Source organism: Artemia sp. Qi Xiang Cuo, chromosome 14, assembly GCF_049724085.1.
Source record: "Artemia sp. Qi Xiang Cuo chromosome 14, ASM4972408v1, whole genome shotgun sequence".
NCBI lineage: Eukaryota > Metazoa > Arthropoda > Branchiopoda > Anostraca > Artemiidae > Artemia > Artemia sp. Qi Xiang Cuo.
In genome coordinates, this window is record NC_142807.1 from 67,556,300 (window position 1) to 67,575,962 (window position 19,663).

A 19,663-nucleotide genomic window follows, 5' to 3' on the forward strand; every position below is an offset into this window, starting at 1 on the left:
AAATACTTATGCATATAATCATATTGAATTACGTTTATACATATATTCATATATGTATACACGTACAAATATGTCTTTTTCTTGAAGTTTTAGTCTAACTCTTATAGTCTTACTCTTATAAGTTTTAGTCTATTAATATTATAAATACTTATGCATATAATCATATTGAATTACGTTTATACGTATATTCATATATGTATACACGTACAAATATATATCTTTTTCTTGAAGTTTTAGTCTAATTCTTATAGTCTTACTCTTATAAGTTTTAGTCTATTAATATTATAAATACTTATGCATATAATCATATTGAATTACGTTTATACATATATTCATATATGTATACACGTACAAAATATATGTCTTTTTCTTGAAGTTTTAGTCTAACTCTTATAGCCTTACTCTTATAAGTTTTAGTCTATTAATATTATAAATACTTATGCATATAATCATATTGAATTACGTTTATACATATATTCATATATGTATACACGTACAAATATATGTCTTTTTCTTGAAGTTTTAGTCTAACTCTTATAGTCTTACTCTTATAAGTTTTAGTCTATTAATATTATAAATTCTTATGCATATAATCATATTGAATTACGTTTATGCATATATTCATATATGTATACTCGTACAAATATATGTCTGTTTCTTGAAGTTTTTAGTCTTACTCTCTTATTTTCATTTGAAAACACTGTGTATTCATTTAATTGATGAATATAAAGAAAGTAACAGATCTAAGTAAAGGAAAGAAAAGTAAGGTAGCGAGACCTACCATCACCAAATACTTCGCTGAGAAGATTTTGTATTTTATTTTCCCTTAAATCTAGGTATGATAATGCACTTTGGCTGGAAAAAGCATTTGGATAGATTTGACATAGTACATTATTCTGAACCTGAAATGAAAAAAATGTATAAAAAGATATAATAAACAGTAACATGGTTACGAGGAATCACTCTGCTTGTAACTTAATTCTGCGACCACACTGGCTTGGCACAACAGCACGAGAAAACGTGGGAAAAAAGAGGAAAACCAGGTGATTTGCAGCCAGTTTTTCCACTTTCCGTAAATCCCTTCGTTTTTCTTGTTTTCAAAAATTTTTTCGGACCGGCCCTATTTATGAGATAAATGAGAGTTTATTTTTAAGAATTTAAGAAAATAAATCTTATGATAGCGTGAATCGCAGCAAATGATAGCAAAGAACTTTACGTAAGAACACTTTTTTTTTCAATTTAAAAAGAACATGATGATTAAGGGGTTTTCTTTATATAACTTCAGCCTCCTTCACTAATAGAGAACTTGATCAAAACATGATACATACAGCAAACAAATAAAAAACTTTGTTCAGTAATTTAAGAAAGCACTGTGTCACTTTCAGGGGGTTTTAGATCGTTGGAAATACTGACAAATCCTAAAAGAACGTTAACATATTTGATACTGCTCGTTTTCAAAAGAAATTTCATAGGTGCAGTCCCCCCCACCCTTAAATTGACTTTTTATTTTCCACTGGAGTGTATGTTTTGTTTACAATATGAAATTTTTTATGTCTAAATTAAGATATACTTTAAGCAGATATTTAAATTATATTTTTTTATGTGTCATACCTCTTTGTGAATTTTTTTCATGTTGGTTTAGCAGTAAATGAGTTTTTAGTAGCTTATATTTAGTTTTTTTGCGAATTTGATTAACTTTGGTCGACAAAGCCTCTGTACTGTTATTTTGAAACGTAGCCCACCTTATTTTATGTAGTGAAAGCCTATTTGTTAGTAGACAGAGACAGAGACAGAGAACTGTTTTATCAGGGAAAAACAAATAAGGCATAAAATATACTAAATTCGGATGGCCACTAAATCCTGGGGAGTCTGTTTGGGTAAAATAAGCAAAAGATTCCTCCATAAAGCAACCAAAGACAAAATGAACAAAAAATATATACATAAAAGTTAAAGTGAACACTTATTTTCAACACATTCGTAAATACGTACAAGCACACAGTATGAACAGCTCATACTCCAGCTTATTTTATTACAAATTTCTTTAGTAATCTTTATTACTGATTTTTAATCTATCTTATAGCGTAAGTTTTGTTTTGTAATTTCCAATCAAATCAACATAATTTTTCACAGTTTCGGTTACTGTTATTACCGGCTATTCTTTACTCGCAGTTTGTTACCAGGATTTATTTAGTAATGAAGGAGCATCACAGATGAAGTGATTATCAGCAATCGCTGATAAAGTATTGTGGTAAATTGTGCTGCGTAAGAATTATATATTTTACAAGAGTATACAAAGGCTGTTGGTTTTCTCCCCCCCCCCCCCCGAAAAAAATATCTGAACATTTTAATAGTCTTTTGTGTAAAATAGGTTATTATTGATATTTTTTTACGAAGTCTTGCCCCCCCTCCATCCACCCTTCAAAATTTCAGGTGATCCTAACACAAGAATCTTGCGTGAATTTTAGATCTGTGATTATTCTCCTGGAGAAAAATATTAAACTTATGGTTTTTGTCGATGGCAGGCTAAATCCTAGTTGAAAGGGGTTCTCATGCATGATGAATTTGTTACCTCTCCCTGTAAATATGACGTAGATAATTTCGGAGACCACACTGCCTTTTCATGACTATAAATAAAAGTTCAAAATAAGGATAAAATCCTTTTAATCGACAGTGTTTCACAAAGAGTGATGGAAATTCACAAAAATACCAGATATTTCGGTCACATATGCAGTGACCGTCATCAGTAGTAGAACTAGTTTTACTACTGATGACGGTCACAGCATATGTGACTGAAATATCTGGTATTTTTGTGAATTCCTATCACTGTTTGTGAAACACCGTCGATTAAAAGGATTTTAGCCTTATTTTTAACTTTCCCATATAATAAAAGACATTTAATGCTGTTTACTCCTAAAAGAAACTTTAAATTTAAAGTATTCAGTTTTTAATTGAATGCAGTAAAAAAAAGAATGGAGTTCTTTCAGTTTATACGGTCCTACTTTTTTCAAAATTAATTTTTAAAGAATCTCCGAAAAAGAAGTTTTTTAATGAAAAATAAAGACACATAAAAACTTAAGACCACCAGAAATAGATTTCTATGATATTTTAAACTCAAAACGACCAGAAATTAAGAAAAAAAAAACGAAAACGAAAAAAACAATTAAAGGTCATATCAAACATTTAAATAACAGATACTAATACATATGAATAAATAACTCTTAAAAAGAGTAAAAAATTAAATCGAATTTCCAAGTCAAATTCAAATCAAACCAAACTACTACAAACAGGAGTTTGCCTAACCTCTCCTACCCTCCCCCAACTGTAAAAGACTTTTTCAATTTTGTAGGTATAACAATCTACTTATAACCAATACGGTGTTTGGTCATAAAATGGCTCATAAGTTAACTTGGTATTCACGTGATGGTAAGACAGCAAACCTTATTGATTATGTTATTGTAAACCGAAGACTGGCAGGATCCATACAAGATACTAGGGTACATAGGAGTGCTGTTATTGATATTAAAAGTAAAGATAACCATCTAGTAGTGTCTAGGGTTAATTTAAAGCTGAAATTTTGGAAGGGTAACTACCTTCTGGGAAGTTATGATGTTGGCAGACTCCAGGATGAGAGTTTGAGAGAAACTTTTCAGGAAAAGTTGAATACTAAACTTTAGAGCTTAAAATTTAATAATGCGGAAGATACCTAGGACTGCAGCTAAGAATATTAGTGAAAAAGCTTTATGTTTAATAGAAAGTATAAAGGACTTGTACAAGAATTATCTGAGTGATAGATCATATGAAAACGAAAGGAATCTACAGAAAGTGGAGAAAGTATTAAAATATGAACTAAGGAGGTGTAAAGTGGAGGCCATGGATAAAATTGCCGAGGATCTGGAAGATGAAGCTAGACATCATAATAGTAAAATATTGTACTGACATGTTAACAAATTGAGAGGGAAGGGAGTAGTCAATCCGGACTTGGCCCAGTTAAAGATAGGCATGGGGCCGCAATTAGCGATAAGGAAAAAACTAAACAGAGATGGGCCGAACATTTTGAGAATTTGCTTAACCGAGATAGAGTTGCAGGAAAAGATATAGAGGAAAAATTAAAAATTTTTTAATACCTTCGATGTGAAGGAAGATTTGTTTTGTGAGGAGGAATTAGCAACAGTACTAAAAGGATTAAAAAATAATAAGGCTCAAGATACTGATAGGATGGTAAATGAGTTTCTTAAATATGGTGGCTCTGAGGTTAGAAATAAGTTATTGAAGATTATGAATATAATTTTTGAAAAAAGGGAAGTACCTAACGATTTTAGGAAAACCTTAATTAAGCCACTTTATAAGAAAGGTGATAAAAGTAAGCGTGCTAATTATCGAGGCATTAGTCTGGTCTCTGTAGGTAGTAAATTACTTAGTAATATGATGCTTTTTAGACTGAGAGATGCCGTAGACAAAGTTTTAAGAGAAGAAAAGTGTAGTTTTAGAAAATGTAGAGGATGTGTCGACCAAGTTTTTACTATTAGGTTAATGATTGAGAAGTGTCTGAGTTTTCAAACACCTTTGGTCCTCAGTTTTATAGATTATAAGCAAGCGTTCGATTCTGCTGATAGAAGAGCTTTAGTAAAGGTTTTATCCTTTTAAGGTATACCAGAAAAATACGTTAATGTTATTAGTGCTATGTACGAGAATAACGCTGCTGCGGTTAAGGTAGGAAATGAGGTTAGCGGCTGGTTTTGTTTTAAATCAGGAGTTAAGCAGGGTTGTGTTCTATCCCCCTTTCTGTGGATTATATTGACGGAATTTGTTTTAAGGAGCACAGGAAAGGCAATGGGAGACCATGGAATCAAACGGGAAGGAAGAAACTTTCCTAGACTTCGATTAAGCAGATGATATCAGCATCCTAAATGAAAGTGTGAGCAAAATGAATGAAGTTTTAGAGGTTTTGCGAGTTCAGGGTGCTAGAATTGGTTTGAAAATTAATGTTAGAAAGACTAAATCACTAAGGCTAGGAATAAGTGAAGATGAAAATGTGACGTTGGGTAACGAAAAGATTGATCAGGTGGACAGCTTTACTTACCTTGATAGTATTATTAGTAAAGACGATGGGAGCATTGAAGATGTTAAAAGTAGAATAGCCAAGGCTCTAACAAAGTCTGCAAACAAAGATTAGAATATTAGAAGCTACAGTGATGACAGTGGTCAAATATGGCTCTGAAGCATGGGCGCTCCGAAAAGCAGATGAAGATTTTCTAGATATTTTCCAGAGAAATTGCTTAAGGATTGTTCTGGGTACCCGGCTGACTGAGCGTATTTTAAACAATAATCTATACGAAAAATGTGGTTCAATACCGCTCTCTAGGGCTATAATGAAAAAAAAGGTTGAGGTGGGTAGGACACGTTGTGCGAATGAAGGATTACAGATTCCCGAAGATTGTTCTTTTCGGCCAACCGTATAGGGCTAAACGGAAAGCAGGTCGTCCCCGTCTGGGGTGCGAGGACGTCATAAAGAAAGATTTAAAGGAAATGGGAACTTCGTGAGCGGGTGTAAAAAGGGAGGGTTTGAATAGATTGGGGTGGAGGAGGAGCGTGCGTAGCTGTGTTGGCCTCAGGTGGCTTGGTGCTGTGGTGAGTTGATAGTAGTAGTAGTAGGAGTATCTTGAAAAGTGTGCTTTGTTTTTCAAACAATCGACAACAAACAAAAAATAGATCACTATAATAATCAAGTTGGCTGGAAACGACTAATGTAAATAAACTGAATGTTTAATAAATAATGACGTTAGGCCCTGGAAGCTTAGCGATCCAAAATTTTATTTCACTGTAATTATTTTATTTTTTAATGTTATAAATAAAAACAAACTTGTGTAACATATTTCGCTTTCAGCAAATTACAAATGACACAACAGGCTTTTATTGACAAAACAGGTCAAACATTTCTCATTTCCCAATGATTTAATCCTGCATGTAAAAAATGTAAAAATTTTATAATTTACATTCCTTGTGCCGGGGGCTGCTGGGGCATGGCATCCCCAGAGGTATAGTTATTTGATCTTTGACTATTTTGAACGAAATCACTTTTTCAAAATTTCAGTCTGCGCTGAAAGGAGGAGGTATCTAAACAGAACAAGGGAAACTGGTTGCCATCCGATCATCTTCTAAATGTGCACTGAAAGTTTCAATTTGATACCCTGAGCTGTTCCTTAGATATTGCTGTTACACCCTTTTGATAACCAACATGTATACAGCGTGTTTTGATTGTGTTTGGCGTCCCTCTCAATATTTCCTTAAGGTTTCACCTTAATGCCCTAAAATTTTTGAAAACCCAGGATTAAGGAGCCCACACAGTTTCTCGTTAATACTCTAAGCCTTTTTAGAGACCGCTGAGAAAAGGAACTCCCTTTTCCCAATAAAAAGTCTTATATTTTTAAAACAGGTAGCTTCCAGAACTTACAGCCCTTACCCTTGGGACTGTGGAAGGTTATGTCTACTCCTGAGGCGTAGTAATTTGACCTTTGAAATATTTTGAACACACTGGCTATTTCAAAATTTGGATCGGATGTATTTGGGGAAATGGGGCGTGGAAGAGGGAATTTAATCCTCCAATCACTTTTGACTCTTCAAGGGCAATAGAATTTACAACGTCCAATCGAATTAGCCCCCTCCAAAGTTTATACGTTTACGCCCTCCGTACAAAGTGGAGCAGGGAAAAATAAATAGATAATAATACCTTGAAGCCATGTGGTTCTTTACTATAGACAGCGCTAGATTATTTGTGTGTTTAAGAGTTTCATTTAGTGTTAACGTGCCTCTTGGACCGCCTCCCCCCTCATATACGGAATAATTTCTGTTCGTTTTAAGTTTGGATCTGAGCAGTTGTTTTTTTGTTTTTTTTTTAATAATTTCTGACCGTTTTTCAAAAGCGGCCAGGCACCCCCCTCCTCTTGTGTAAAATTTCTACTTCTTCCTCGAAAACTTGACTTCACATGGATTAATTTTACCCGTGGAAATCCCCCCAACAAAAATATCCCCCCCCCCTCCACCACAAAAAACCGCACATTCCCCTAAAAAAACACTATGAGTAAACAATAAGCAAATTTCATAATTTACAGCCCTTCCCTCGTGGAATATGATGGGTCATATCATCCCCAGAGACATAATTAATGAACCTTTCAACTATGTTGAATCAAATGGCTATCTCTAAATTTTAATCGGAAGTCTTAGGAGAAAAAAGAAGGCGGGAGGTGGTAAAGCACTAGAACTTTTGATTTCCATTCGAATGGGCTATCTCCCGATCATCTAGGACCATTGGTTCGTTACGATCATCCCTGAAAGGAAAAAAAATGGCAAAAAAGACAACATTCCACATGTTTATAAACAGGAACCTGAGACCTCTATAGTACGGTCCTCTGATATGTTGAATCTGATTGTATAATTTCTATTAAGATAACTTGACATTTTGGGGATGTCCTTTCCTCCCTAGTGAAAAATAAGGCAAATTTTCTCAGGCTCAGAACTTTTGATGGGTAACATTAAACTTAATAAGTTTTATAAATTTGGAATCAACATAAAAGTTCACTCTTTTGATATAATAGTTGTTACTAAAATTTCGTTTTCTAGTGCTTCAGTTTCTGTTGGGCCGAGTCCCTCCTTACTTACAGTACGTTACCAAGAAATGTTTAATAATGTTATTTAAAAAAATAATAACCCATTTTTTTAGTTTAGTTATATTATTACTAGCGTAATAGCGTATAGCGCATATGGGCTATTAAATAGGTACAATTGTTAAAATATTACTCATAATGAATATATTTATTGTAGCCTAATAAGCGTACAAAAAACTGAAATTTAAACATTACTGTACAGATATTCAGATGGAAGCAGCTTCCCTCATATTTATGTTAATTCTTTTTCGTCTTAAGCCATTCCGTATCCAGGGAAGAGGGGGATAGGGGGTGCTCCCCCCCAAAAAATCTGACTTGTAAAAACGTAACAAAAATGATTAAAAAGAAATTTTTGACGCGTTTTTTAATTTTTGTTGTGTGTAAAATATACCCCGAAAAAACTGTTTTGTAGAATCCCCACCCACCCCCCCCTGAGAAAAAAAATCCTGGATGTGGCCCTGGTCTCTGTATCCCTCTTTAATTTCATAAGAAAAAAAAACTTTGGCTTAGTTTGATTTCTGGAAATGCATATCATTGTTATCCCCTCCTACAGATATCTGGCTATAAAAAATCAATATAAAAAAAAAAACAATGATACAAACAAACAAGTAATAATTAAACAGAACTATAAGGGATATAACAAAAAGTGAGGAATAGAATGTTAAAAAAGAGAAAAATAGAATACAGATAAAGCCTTACTCACTTTGATATCTGTAAGTCGTTCCATTTTTCTGAACACTACATCATCAATTTCTATCAGGTTATTTCTACTCAAATCAAGTTTTTCCAAAGATGACAGTTTTTCAATTCCAGATCTTGAAATCGTATTCATCTGGTTATTACTCAGATTCAAATTAGAAATAGAAACAATATCATGAAATGCCTCAAAGTCAATACGATAAATTCGGTTATTACTCAAATTGAGTTCATCCAAATCTCGAATGTTCGTGAAAGCATTCTGGCGAACTACAGCCACTTCATTATGATCAAGTGATAAGTAGCGTAAGGATGGCAAGTTCGAGAACGAATACGGAGGTATTTCTTTTATTTTATTATAAGATAGATAAACACTAAGAAGAGACTCCGAGTTTTTGAACGATTCAGGACCAATATATTCTAGAGAATTATTTTTCAGATCCAAATAACTAAGGGAAGGAAAATTAGGTATCTTGAAAGTGTGTAAATTTGCGATACGGTTACTCGAGGCGTCTAGAACTCGCAAATTTTCAAGTTTAAAGCTTGGAAAGCTCGTAAGCACATTACCAGATATATCGAACACTTTTAAGTTTGACAAACTTTTAAATACTCTTCCCTCCAGATATTGTATCGCGTTATGGCTGATATTTAGCTTCATAAGAGCATATAGAGTACTGAACAAATTTGTGTCTAATTTGTATAGGCTGTTATAAGATAAATCAAGCTCAATTACATTTTTTAGATCTTGAAATATTTTTCTCGATAGAATAGACAGATTATTTTGAGAGAGATCCAAAATTTTTAACCTTTCTAAACCTATGAAAGATCTTTCGTCCAGTGTTGTCAGATTATTCCCTCGTAGGGAAAAAAATTCTAAGTTCCGGAATAGATGGCTCATTTTATAATCTAATTCTTGCATGTTATTTGCTGCAAGATTTAAATGTAGCATGGAGGTTGTTCGTGGAAAGACACTAACATCTAGCGATAATAATTTGTTGTAAGATAAATCCAAATTCTCGATAGAGTATAAAGTTGTAAATGTTTCTCCATGAAGGGTTTGAAGGTGGTTAAAACTAATATTTAAATTAAGAAGGTTATCAAGTCCTTCTAATTGATTTGAGTTCAAATTTTCCAAATAATTTCGGCTAATATCCAGGGTTGCCAGATTTCTAGTGGACTGGAACGTTCCTTCTTCTATCGCGAATAACTTTGAGTCACTTAAATTCAAGATTTTCAAGTTATCTAAGTTTTCCAAATTAAATTGTCCGATCATGTTAATCTTGTTCTTGGACAAATTTAGTACTTCTAATGATTTTGGCCATGAAAATTGTAGAGCTGATGACTCTAAAGAGTTTTCACTGAGATCGATAAATTCTAAGAAATGGAACGAAATGGCATCTCCAGAAATTACCTTCAGCTGATTTCTGGCTAGACTCAACATTCGAACTCGTGAACGAATCTGCAAAAAGTAAATACTTTCATACCATGCTAATGATAAATTTAGTCTATAAAATAATGATGTACACAAAAGAAAATAATGATCAGCTACTAGTATTATGACTCCGTTAAAGTTTATGTTCCCTGTCAGTGGCGGTCCTAGCCTATCTTGTGCCCAGGGCAAAATCTTTATTAGCGCCCCCCCCCGGCCCGCCACAAGATTTTTAAACCAAATTTTAACATAATTTACATTTATTAACAAAATTATTTAAAATTTATTAATTAGTAAATAATTTATTTCTAAATTATTTTTTAATTTATTATTTGAATTATTTAATCATCTAATTACTATCAATTATTGTAATTATTAATATTTAATTATTTTAATTTTAATTTTTCTATTTTATTAATTTATTAATAATTTATTAATAGTTTACATTTATTGACGGCGCCCTCTACTTTATTTTATTAAAACTAAATTTTTATAAATTACAAAATGACTTTAACCGTTTGAATATTTTTTTTTGAAACTTCGTGCCCCTAAAATTTCTGCACCCGGGGCAATTTCCCCTCTGTCACTGCCCTAAAACGTCCTCTTTTCCCTTTACATGTTCTGGTACACAATTTTCTTGAAGTCTTACGGCTTTACAACTAAAATAGGACTCGCAATAATTTTTGGTGAATTTGCTTACCTCTTTCTAGATTGATAATACGTCAGAAACACTGTAAATATGAAAATTTTTCTGATTTTGAAGGAAGTTTAGATTTTTCTTTAAGAAAAAGTCATTTTTCTTTGACAAAAATTCTGTCTCAGTGGATATATAGATCTTAACCTAATTTATTTAAAGATATAAATGTGTTATCCTTTCGATAGACGCTACACCTATTGGCTATTCGTAAAATAGCGCACCTCAGAGGGAACATCAATCTAAGTCAATATACATATAGATATATATATATATATATATATATATATATATATATATATATATATATATATATATATATATATATATATATATATATATATATATATATATATATATATATATATATATATATATATATATATATATATATATATATATATATATATATATATATATATATATATATATATATATATATATATATATATATATATATATATATATATATATATATATGCTAATGGATTGATATTTTACTGACTAAGGATTGAAACTGGAGGAAAAATCAGAGGGATTTTTACTTTTCGTTGTTTTGCTTTCAGGTTTTACAAAGACTGGGTTGTTTGATTCTCCCCTATTGACTTTCACTAAAAAAATATATCACACACTAAAACCTATAAATGCATTATATATATATATATATATATATACACACACACACACACACACACACACACACACACACACACACACACACACACACACACACACACACACACACACACACACACACACACTACTATCATCATCATCATCATCATCATCATCATCATCATCATCATCATCATCACTCTCTCTCTCTCTCTCTCTCTCTCTCTACTACTACTACTACTACTACTACTACTACTACTACTACTACTACTACTACTACTATCTATCTACTATCTATCTATCTATCTATCTACTACTACTACTACATACATATATATATATATATATATATATATATATATATATATATATATATATATATATATATATATATATATATATATATATATATATATATATATATATATATATATATATATATATATATATATATATATATATATATATATATATATATATATATATATATATATATATATATATATATATATATATATATATATATATATATAATATTATAAAATATATTTTACTGACTAAGGATTGAAACAGGAGGAAAAATCAGAGGGATTTTTACTTTTCGCTGTTTTGCTTTCAAGTTTTAAAAAGATTGGGTTGTTTGACTCTCCCCTACTGACTTCCACTAAAAAAAACATGTCACATACTAAAATCTTCAAATGAAGTAATGCACGTTTTTTGTCACTGAGTTATCGCAAAGCGCACTTTTCGCAATATGTGATAAAGTACATTTATGTAACAGAGCTAAAAAAAAAAAAGTAATCTGTATTATCAAAGAGCTTTCATTTGTTTAAAATTCGGGCTGAATTTGGCTTTGGTAACCAGCTTCATGTCATCTAATAAAAAAAACTCTTTATATATGGTTCTATCTTGTTTCAAACCAGAGTTCTTTTATCCCAGGCATACTTGGGAGTTTTTTTTTTCAGGGAGATAATAAACCTAAATTTTATTTAAGAATTTGAATATTAAGTGGCCAATGCATTGTGAAAATCTAAGATTTCGGGAAGGAGCCCGTCTCCCGAACCCTCCCTCCTCTGCACACATCCCTAGGTTATTCCTTCTAGAAAAAACTGCCCCATTCCACTAAAAGACTGACTATCAACTGGCTGGGAGTTACTGACAAAACTAATCATATAGATAAATATTCAAAACCCAGGACGCTTACTGGAATTGGAGAAGTTACATCTATTTCTTCTAATTTGTTTTCATCCAAGTTTAGCTCTGCTAGTTGAGGACATTCATTCAAGAATTGCAAAACTTCTATCCAGTCTGAAATAAGGTTACTTTTAAGATTAACAGTTTCCAATTTCGGAACTTCAAAAAATATTTGGGTTGTTACCATTTGCAAAGAGTTCTCACTGAAATCAACATTTGTCAACACTGGTAAATTATTGAATGCACGTTGGCCGATATAGCTCAAATCACATTTGTTGAGACTCACTTTTGTCAATTTTGTGTAATTTTGAAAAGTGTTACTTTCTATTTCCTGCAATCTATTTCCATCAAAAATGACTTGAAGTAAAAAGTTTCCTTCCTGCATGCCTACAGAGAACGGTTGAAGATCATCAATAGAATTATGACTCAGGTCTAATATTTCTAAGTTAGGCAACTGTTCCAAAGCACGCGAAGTAATAATTTCTATCTCGTTGTATGAAAGGTTTACGTGCTTCACCTTCCATAGTTTGGATGATGAAAGTGGTGGAACTATTTTTAGGTCTGAATAAGCTATTGTAACATCGACTAGTTCTGAATTGATATCAAAAACTTTTCCTTCCACTTTGCTGATTAAAGATGTCTTTAACTCGAATGATTTTAAATCTTTTAAATTTTCCAGATTAGGTATTGTGTCTAAGGGTGTATTTTCAACCGATATAATTTTCAGTTTACGAGAAGTGAGAAATACATTATCTGACAAGTAGAATAGTCTATCTTCACGAATAAAAATTTCTTCAAGGTCAAATTGTAATCCCTTCAAGGCATTATCTGATACCGACTCCACTTTGTTGCTCCATAGCATGAGTTTTCTCATGCGCAGAGAGCCAAAGAAGTTATCTGAAAAGTAAAGCATGCTATTAATCCTTAATACTCCCTGTTACGTTGTAAACACAATAGATTTGCCAAATAATCTGCTTTATTATAAAGCAGCCAATAGAATAGGACATTTTCGTTCACGTGTTTGTGACCAAAATCAAAATGACAAGAAGCATCCCTGAAACTATGTTTATTAAAGGGAAAGATTTCCAACAAGTATTGCCTCAACGATAAAGGGGTATTAGTCATGAATTTCTAATGGAAAGTAGAAATGTCTTCGAGGACTGGCTAGAAAGAGCATTGAAATACAGATTAGTTCAAAATTGACCATGCATCCAGTTATCACTATAAATTCTCTATGCTTGGTCTTAGCAATAATTCTAAGGTTTCAAAAAAGCAATTAATTTCACTAAGCTATTCACAAGAAAAAAAACAGTAAAATTTAGCATTATTTTTTGCCATCTGTGTAACAGTTCGAATTTGTTGCTAAAACAACTAGCCAAAAATACTTTTCGACAGTAAGTTGAATCCACTATCCGAGTCAAATTAATTCTTCTCTCCTCAGGAATATTGGTATGGCCACTTTCTAATTGTCCTGGACATCAATGGAAAGCAAAGCGGCTTCATAAGCGAGCTTCCGAAAATCATTTTAAAATGCCAAAGACATCAAAAATAAAATAAATTTGCCATAATTTTAAAATGTCACAATTTTACTAGACTTTTCTTGTGGATATTTCAAAATAGTGAATTTTTAGCGCAGTACACAGTTTATAGAATTATCCAGTAAGTTTATCGCAGATCATTTCTGGTCTTCATTCTCGGTGCGAACAAAAAACTCCTCCCACTTATTCATGGGTTAGCGGGCTAGTCTGTATGCGTCAATCAATGAGAAATGGTTCGAAATTGTATCATTCATAATTGTGAAAGCAGAAAAAAACTTGGTGAGCCAGCCAAGTGGTTTGCAAGTGTCCCATCTCACAGGTATGACTTAATTTATATACAAATTATGACTTCATCTATTATTTACAAACAGTGGACTCAACTGATTGGCCTATGTAGGTTTTTATAAAAAAGAGGGTGAGGGGTTGATGAAATTTATGAAAATAAGGATTTTTTTCTTCTTCTAATAACTGGTGAAATAGGTGTGATGGTTTCAGGGGCGGATCCAGGATTTTTAGGGGGGGGGGTGCAAAATATGTTGATCCGATAAAAATACGTTAGGATCAAGATTAATTAATGCAAAATTGCATTAATTATGTGAATTAAGCTAATTTAGACTACTATATGGGGGCACCCCTCGCCCCCCCCTCTGGATCTAACACTAGAGGGTTTATCTTTTTTTTTCACGTCATGAAGTTTATTTTATACGTTAATTAATGTCTAGATAAGACCACTTTCGTTTTAAATCAATGTTTTAATATCGAATGGGCAGACCTTTCCTGAACTTTAAACAATAAACACCTCTGTTTGAAAATCTTTGCACTTTGTGACTTTATATAGCGATGAGGGTTCCTGATTGAGACCAATTTGAGGACTTGGGTTCTAATTATTGGTTGCTGTGGTATAAGTTGGCACAATAGCCCTATCCAATAAAATGCCAAACGTCTGTTAAAAAGTGTTTTTCGTTAAATTCTTAGGGAATTTTCAGAAAATTGAAGGACATCACATATTTTAGTGGCAGATCCAAAATTTTACGGCGCTTTACGCTAGAAAAGCTCCTATTATAGAATATTCTTCCAGTTTGTATATATACAGTTTATATATATATATATATATATATATATATATATATATATATATATATATATATATATATATATATATATATATATATATATATATATATATATATATATATATATATATATATATATATATATATATATATATATATATATATATATATATATATATATATATATATATATATATATATATATCATATACATTTATATACCGCTAGGTCTAATTACCCTGGAACACGTATTTTGGCAGAAACTTTCTCAAAATGCCTTTGAAACCAACTCGAGACTTCGAAACCTACTTGCAATTCCTATAAACATCTGAACTAATTTTATATCATATATATATATATATATATATATATATATATATATATATATATATATATATATATATATATATATATATATATATATATATATATATATATATATATATATATATATATATATATATATATATATATATATATATATATATATATATATATATATATATATATATATATATATATATATATATATATATATATATATATATCGGCGCGTACAAACAGCTCCTCTCATTTGATCTGCCATCAGCGGTCCAATTACCCTGGAACACGTATTTTGGCAGAAACTTTCTCAAAATGCCTTTGAAACCAACTTGAGACTTCGAAACCTATTTTTAATTCCTAAAAACATCTACTAATAACATTGCACTACTAATTACCAATTTTCATGTATGTATTGGAATAAATTAATTTAAAATTAGTTTCTTCAAAATTAGTGTTCCAACGTTGATGCCGAGTTTCGCATTCAAGAGAAATCTGACTTGTTTACCCGTGAAAAGACATAATGCCGCTAATGTTTTTACGTTCTTCGGAGCACTTGCACCTCGGTCCGGGTTTTTATAATGGGTGAGATAGGGAATGATCATACTGCTAATTCTATAAACTGTGGCGCAGTATCACATTCTTGTCGGCGTTGTCATATTTAACCATGAAAATAAATCAACAAAACTCATTAGTCAGGTTTTACAACACTTTTGGCTCGTAAAAAGTAATGATATGTTGGCTAGATGGACAGCCAAACCTTCTTAAGATATTTGATACCATACGTGTTAAGCTTAATATTACCTGATTTTTCTCCCATTGTATTTATTTTTAATTTGGTGCCTGCTAATGCAAAAATACACCAAAACTACAAAAGGAAAATTTTTTAAAATTCAATTGTAAATTTTATATAAATAATCTATATAATTATCTATGATCTATAATTCATAAATAAAATAACCAACAAAGAAACACAAAATGAACACTATTTTAGCCATTATTTTTAGTAATTTGTTATTGATTAAATTTTAATGTAACTTAAATAACATAATTTACTCTAATAATTTTGTGAAAATAATATAATGGTATTAAATATTAAACAATTAACTGAATTAATAATTCCGTAGTTACAAAAGATATACATTATTGTGTGAATATCCGTTTAATGGGGTTGATTCAAATAGGGCTGAGTTGAATTAAGCACGAGTTGAGTTACATGCACTTCATAATTTTCTACTTAATCATTTCAAAAAATCGGATTTCATTTTTTCTGTCCTTGCTTCATTATTGATGAGTAGTAAATGCGATGAGCTTTCTATGGACGCCACCAGGATTAGTAAAGACTAGTAGTAACCGTACAATGCATTTCACGAGTGATTGCGTAATAAGCCTTACCACGGGCCAGGCATCTATATATTTGAACCCTACGCCTAGGGCATATATATGTATGTAGGTTTTCAATGAATTGGGGTTACCAGGATCATTTGCAAAGAGGTATCATTTCTATAGTAATTTGAAAAATCATATGGAATTTGCTTGATGGTATATACTTTGCGTACGTGCCCGTACCAAACAGGTTTTTCTGGTAGTCCTATTCTACAGATCATTACGCCTTTTGGAAAGATGAGCGAGTATAGCTTAATTAGGATTTGAATAAAAGGAATAGTTTTCTTTACACTTCATATTAGTAAGAGAATTGAATTCAAATAGAATAGTTTATTTGAAAGGACATTAGTGAAAAAAAAAAATTAGTGGTGCATTTACATTATTTGAGATTAGTTATGGAACCGACAGCAGCAGCAGTAACGATATACGACTACATAATGTATCTGTGGAAATAACTGCTGGCTGTAGACTATGTCTTGAATGTGACATTATGTCTGCAAGATCTGTGATATCATTAGGCAAATTTAAGCAGAAGGAGCAACTATGTTTTGCTGGAAAAGTAAATATTCTCCATATAAATAAACTTCAATCAGCATTAGATGTCCTATCGATATATATTGATGAGAACAAACTGCATTAGTGAATATTATTATTGTAATTATTTTAAATAAAAATGTTTCTAAATCGATGGTATTTTTTTTCTATAGTAGAATATCGTATATTTCATAGATTATAAAAAATAAATTATGATTATTATGAATTTTATAGTGAGATATATAGGACAAAAAAAAAAATGGATATATTAGATAAATATCGAATAATGAGTAATAAATTTAATATGTAAAAACGTTTGATTATATATTATGATTTTATAGAGTTGTCTATTAAAAGGAAGATATTTTCTCGAGGAATGCTTGTCGATATAATGAAAACTGATTCTCCATCATTAGACTATTGTATGAAGCTTCTACAACGTGGTCCAAATGCATTTACACAATTTATTGATATATTGATCACGACACGACAAAATGATATTGTGGATATGCTTTTAAACATTAGTTTAGAAATTTAGGACTTTTTTTCATAAGAAAGATGGTGCTCAAGGATGATTTACTCAGTCAGAGTAAATCATCCTCTCTCTCTCTCATCTCTCTCTCTCTCAGACAATTTTTTGTTGTTGCTAGCTCAGTTTCATTGTGGCAGTGAGAGCGTTAACACATGACAAAATGTTCCATACATGTCCGTTATGTATGTACACACAGGGCAGCTGGTCATCATGTGAGAATTGCACAATGATTGAGGAGTATGATGAAAAGTGTAGATTATGCAATCCGTATAAATTGCATAGAGAATATGCTGTACAAATTAAAGGTTGTAATTCCTGTCTTGAAGAGGTGTGTGACTCTCATCCTAGAGGTCACCTATGCTCCAATTGTCATTATGATAAGTGCAAGCAGTGGGAGAGTACATATCCCGGTATGATTGGAAAGAATCCTAACCGTGATTTTAGTTTATTGCTACGAGATTGGTATCGTCGTGGTTTTAAATTGTTCTGGGAGGAGGAACCGGGTCAACGATTCAACTTCTGGAACAACAAAGAATATGGTTTCTACGTCATCGTTGTGAAGAAAATGGATGTTACGATTTTAAGCCCACTGATTTCTATTTGGCTGTGACAGAATGTGATTCGACACTTGAGGACACTGTGAAATTGCTTCAAATAGGCAAATGGAAAAATGTGAATTATATAGAATGAATGAGAATAGTATCATTGACTATACAAAGAGATAAGACAAGAGTGAAGTCACACTCTACTGTAGAAAATGTGACCCTGACATTGCACTACATCAGGATCAGTATACTGTTAATTCAGATAATCGACCTGCACGAGTTGTTGTCTAAAAAGAAATACTTTTTTACTAAATATAAATCTTATAAATTTCGTTTTTTATAATTTATATAATTTTTTTTTTTTATTAATAAAAAAATTAAAAAAAAAACTTGTAAAAATTTTTTATTTTTGCCATAAAAAAAAAAATAAAAAAAAATTTAGTTATATTATAAAAAATAAATTAATTCAATCTAGGTCGTTCAATATATATGTCGAGAAACTACTTGTAGGTTTAGCCACGACATTTGAACATGAAAAAGAGTAGTGCATGAAAGCCGCAAGTCTTAGTCGCTAAATCCTGTACTCTTCGTTGATTTTGAATAATAGTTTTCCCACTGCTTTCAATAAAGTTGCTGATGTATGGAGCGTAGAATTTATACGATAGGCCAAGAGGATCAACAAATTCAATATTCTTCGCTGTTTGAAAGATGCATAGCCAATGGCCGGTCTTCAAAGTTGATGGACTGCTATTAACAATGATTAAGGTATTGTTAACACTTGGAATTTTTTCAATGAAGTCCGATGGTATGCTTTAGGACTTGTATTGGGACATGTATGGATCCATACTAAATACGTTGATTATTTGGTTTGTGTTCATGGTGCTAGGTCTAGTAGAACACTGCCGTCGGGCGTGATTTCCCAATAGGTTTCAAATTGACTCAGTGATATTAGCGTGATACTCTCAGTCAGAGCATTGGCAAATGTACACTCTAAACGTACATTCCCTGTTCGTACTATGGTCATATCTTGTGTGCCAGACAAGTCCAAAACAATAACCCCATGATTTTTTGAAAACATTGAATCAATTATTCCATTTTCCAATAGTTGGGAGTAATGATATAGGGAGTGCATGGTCAAATCATGAAGAGTTCTATAGGATTTTTTGTCAAACGATAAAGTGTACAGCGGACTAATATTCACTTTGCACACAAGGTTAGATAGACTGAAAAAATTAAAACCATGGGGAGATTCAGTCCAGGATCCAACGGCACTCCCACTCCTCACAAAGGCCAAAGCCAATTTTGATGGGATTTCTCCATTGATAAATGATTAATCGCTATATCTACGAGAGCCGGTGGCTATGTGACGTTGATTGGTGATTGTATGGGGGAAAAGAAGTTTAATGGTGTTACCATTGTCTCTTAATTTTTCCACTGCCAATGCA

General features: G+C 31.8%; 1 protein-coding gene across 1 annotated transcript in view; it reads right to left on the reverse strand.

The window, feature by feature from the left end:
* The window catches only part of LOC148944782 (uncharacterized), a 99,225-nt gene that overhangs the window by 14,729 nt on the left and 64,833 nt on the right, over nucleotides 1–19,663 (reverse strand). The window contains exons 4-6 of the mRNA XM_089100667.1: nucleotides 12,300–13,186; nucleotides 8,365–9,816; nucleotides 782–902 (exon numbers count right to left, since the gene is read on the reverse strand). Of these exons, the coding sequence (XP_088956793.1) occupies nucleotides 782–902; nucleotides 8,365–9,816; nucleotides 12,300–13,186 (2,460 nt within the window). The remainder of the gene's footprint in view (nucleotides 1–781; nucleotides 903–8,364; nucleotides 9,817–12,299; nucleotides 13,187–19,663) is intronic.